Source organism: Nestor notabilis, unplaced genomic scaffold, assembly GCF_000696875.1.
Source record: "Nestor notabilis isolate BGI_N333 unplaced genomic scaffold, ASM69687v1 scaffold6464, whole genome shotgun sequence".
In the NCBI taxonomy this organism is placed as follows: Eukaryota; Metazoa; Chordata; class Aves; order Psittaciformes; family Psittacidae; genus Nestor; species Nestor notabilis.
In genome coordinates this window covers 6,886-8,037 of record NW_009925118.1, presented here as the reverse complement: position 1 = coordinate 8,037, position 1,152 = coordinate 6,886, and the positions used below count along the sequence as shown (strand labels likewise).

At 58.9% G+C, this 1,152-nt stretch overlaps 1 protein-coding gene across 1 annotated transcript in view; it reads left to right on the top strand.

Annotated features, from left to right (window-relative positions):
- The first annotated feature begins 938 nt into the window (after positions 1 to 938).
- Positions 939 to 1,152, top strand: part of FAM214B (family with sequence similarity 214, member B) — a 6,241-nt gene continuing 6,027 nt past the window's right edge. Inside the window, 1 exon segment of the mRNA XM_010012901.1 lies at positions 939 to 1,152. This exon segment is cut by the window's right edge and continues 23 nt beyond it. Within this exon segment, the coding sequence (XP_010011203.1) occupies positions 939 to 1,152 (214 nt within the window).

Genomic DNA, 1,152 nt, shown 5'->3' with positions numbered 1-1,152 from the left:
CAGGCTCTGGGGCTCCTTGGTCTGCAGTGACTTGTGCTGCATCTCCTCAGCTCCTGCAGCCATTTCAGTATTTATCATGTCAGAAAAACTTGTGGTCGGGATTGTCGCAGCTCTCAAACTGGGCTGAAAATCAGAAGTGAGGTGCCATGCATCATGGAGGACGTCAGGCCCTTGGGGCAGGAGCCCATGGTGGGCTCTGCAGCCCCTGGTACCACTCAGATGCTGACTGAGGTGGTGGAGGCCCCTGCTCCAAGCTGGCAGAGGTAACTGTGATGTTAGGTCAGGTTTCTGTCCCCTGTCCAGGGTACAGCCTTGCCTAGTTCAGCTCATGTGGCCAGAACAGGTCTTCTTGGTGTGCACAGGGAGATCTTGTTGCTGTTGCCCAAAGGGGTGATTACAGCCCGGAGCCCCTGGGACTGGTCTGACCTGCCTGACTCCTGTGCTCCGGAACAGTGCAAGCATGTCCCTGGCAGAGTGCAGGCTTCCTCCTCCCCACTTGTCCAGGCTTGTCCCCAGTAGCCTCCAGCCTCCTCTCTGTGCCCAGGCTGGGGAGGAAGTGCTGATCCTGCAGATGGGTGACGCTGCAGGGTTTGCTGGAGAGCCACAGCAGCCCGGTTCCTCTTCCCTTCCTGGGAGAGGGAGGTCTGAGGAGGACTGTATGAAGAGCTGCCCGTATGACAGCAGGTCCCTTCTGACCAAAAGCCCAGACAAGCACAGTATCCGAGGCTGACTTCCATCCTCCTGCTCTCTCTTTCCAGATGCTGTGCTGCAGTGCATCCCATAGTGGAGGGCTCACCCAGGCATCCTGAGTGAGGGGAGGTCCAGCTCCCACAATCTGTCCTTATACCGTGACCCGTGGCACTTTATAGTCTCCCTTCTGCTACTGCATGGGCTGTTGTGACTCCGGCTCCGCTCGGAGTCCAGGCAAGTGAGGCTCCATGCGGCACATCCACGCGGAGACATCCCTGCCCCCGGAGCGCAGCGCAGACCCCAGCCTGTCCCGTCCCAGTGGAGAGGCACCCTTGGAGGCTTCCTCGCAGCACTGCAGCCACCGCAGCATCCTCATGGGCTACAATGAGACAGAGATCAAGCGCCAGAAGGTTTATCAGGTCTCCATCTTCTCACATCTCTCCAGCTCCTCGGGGAGCGCAG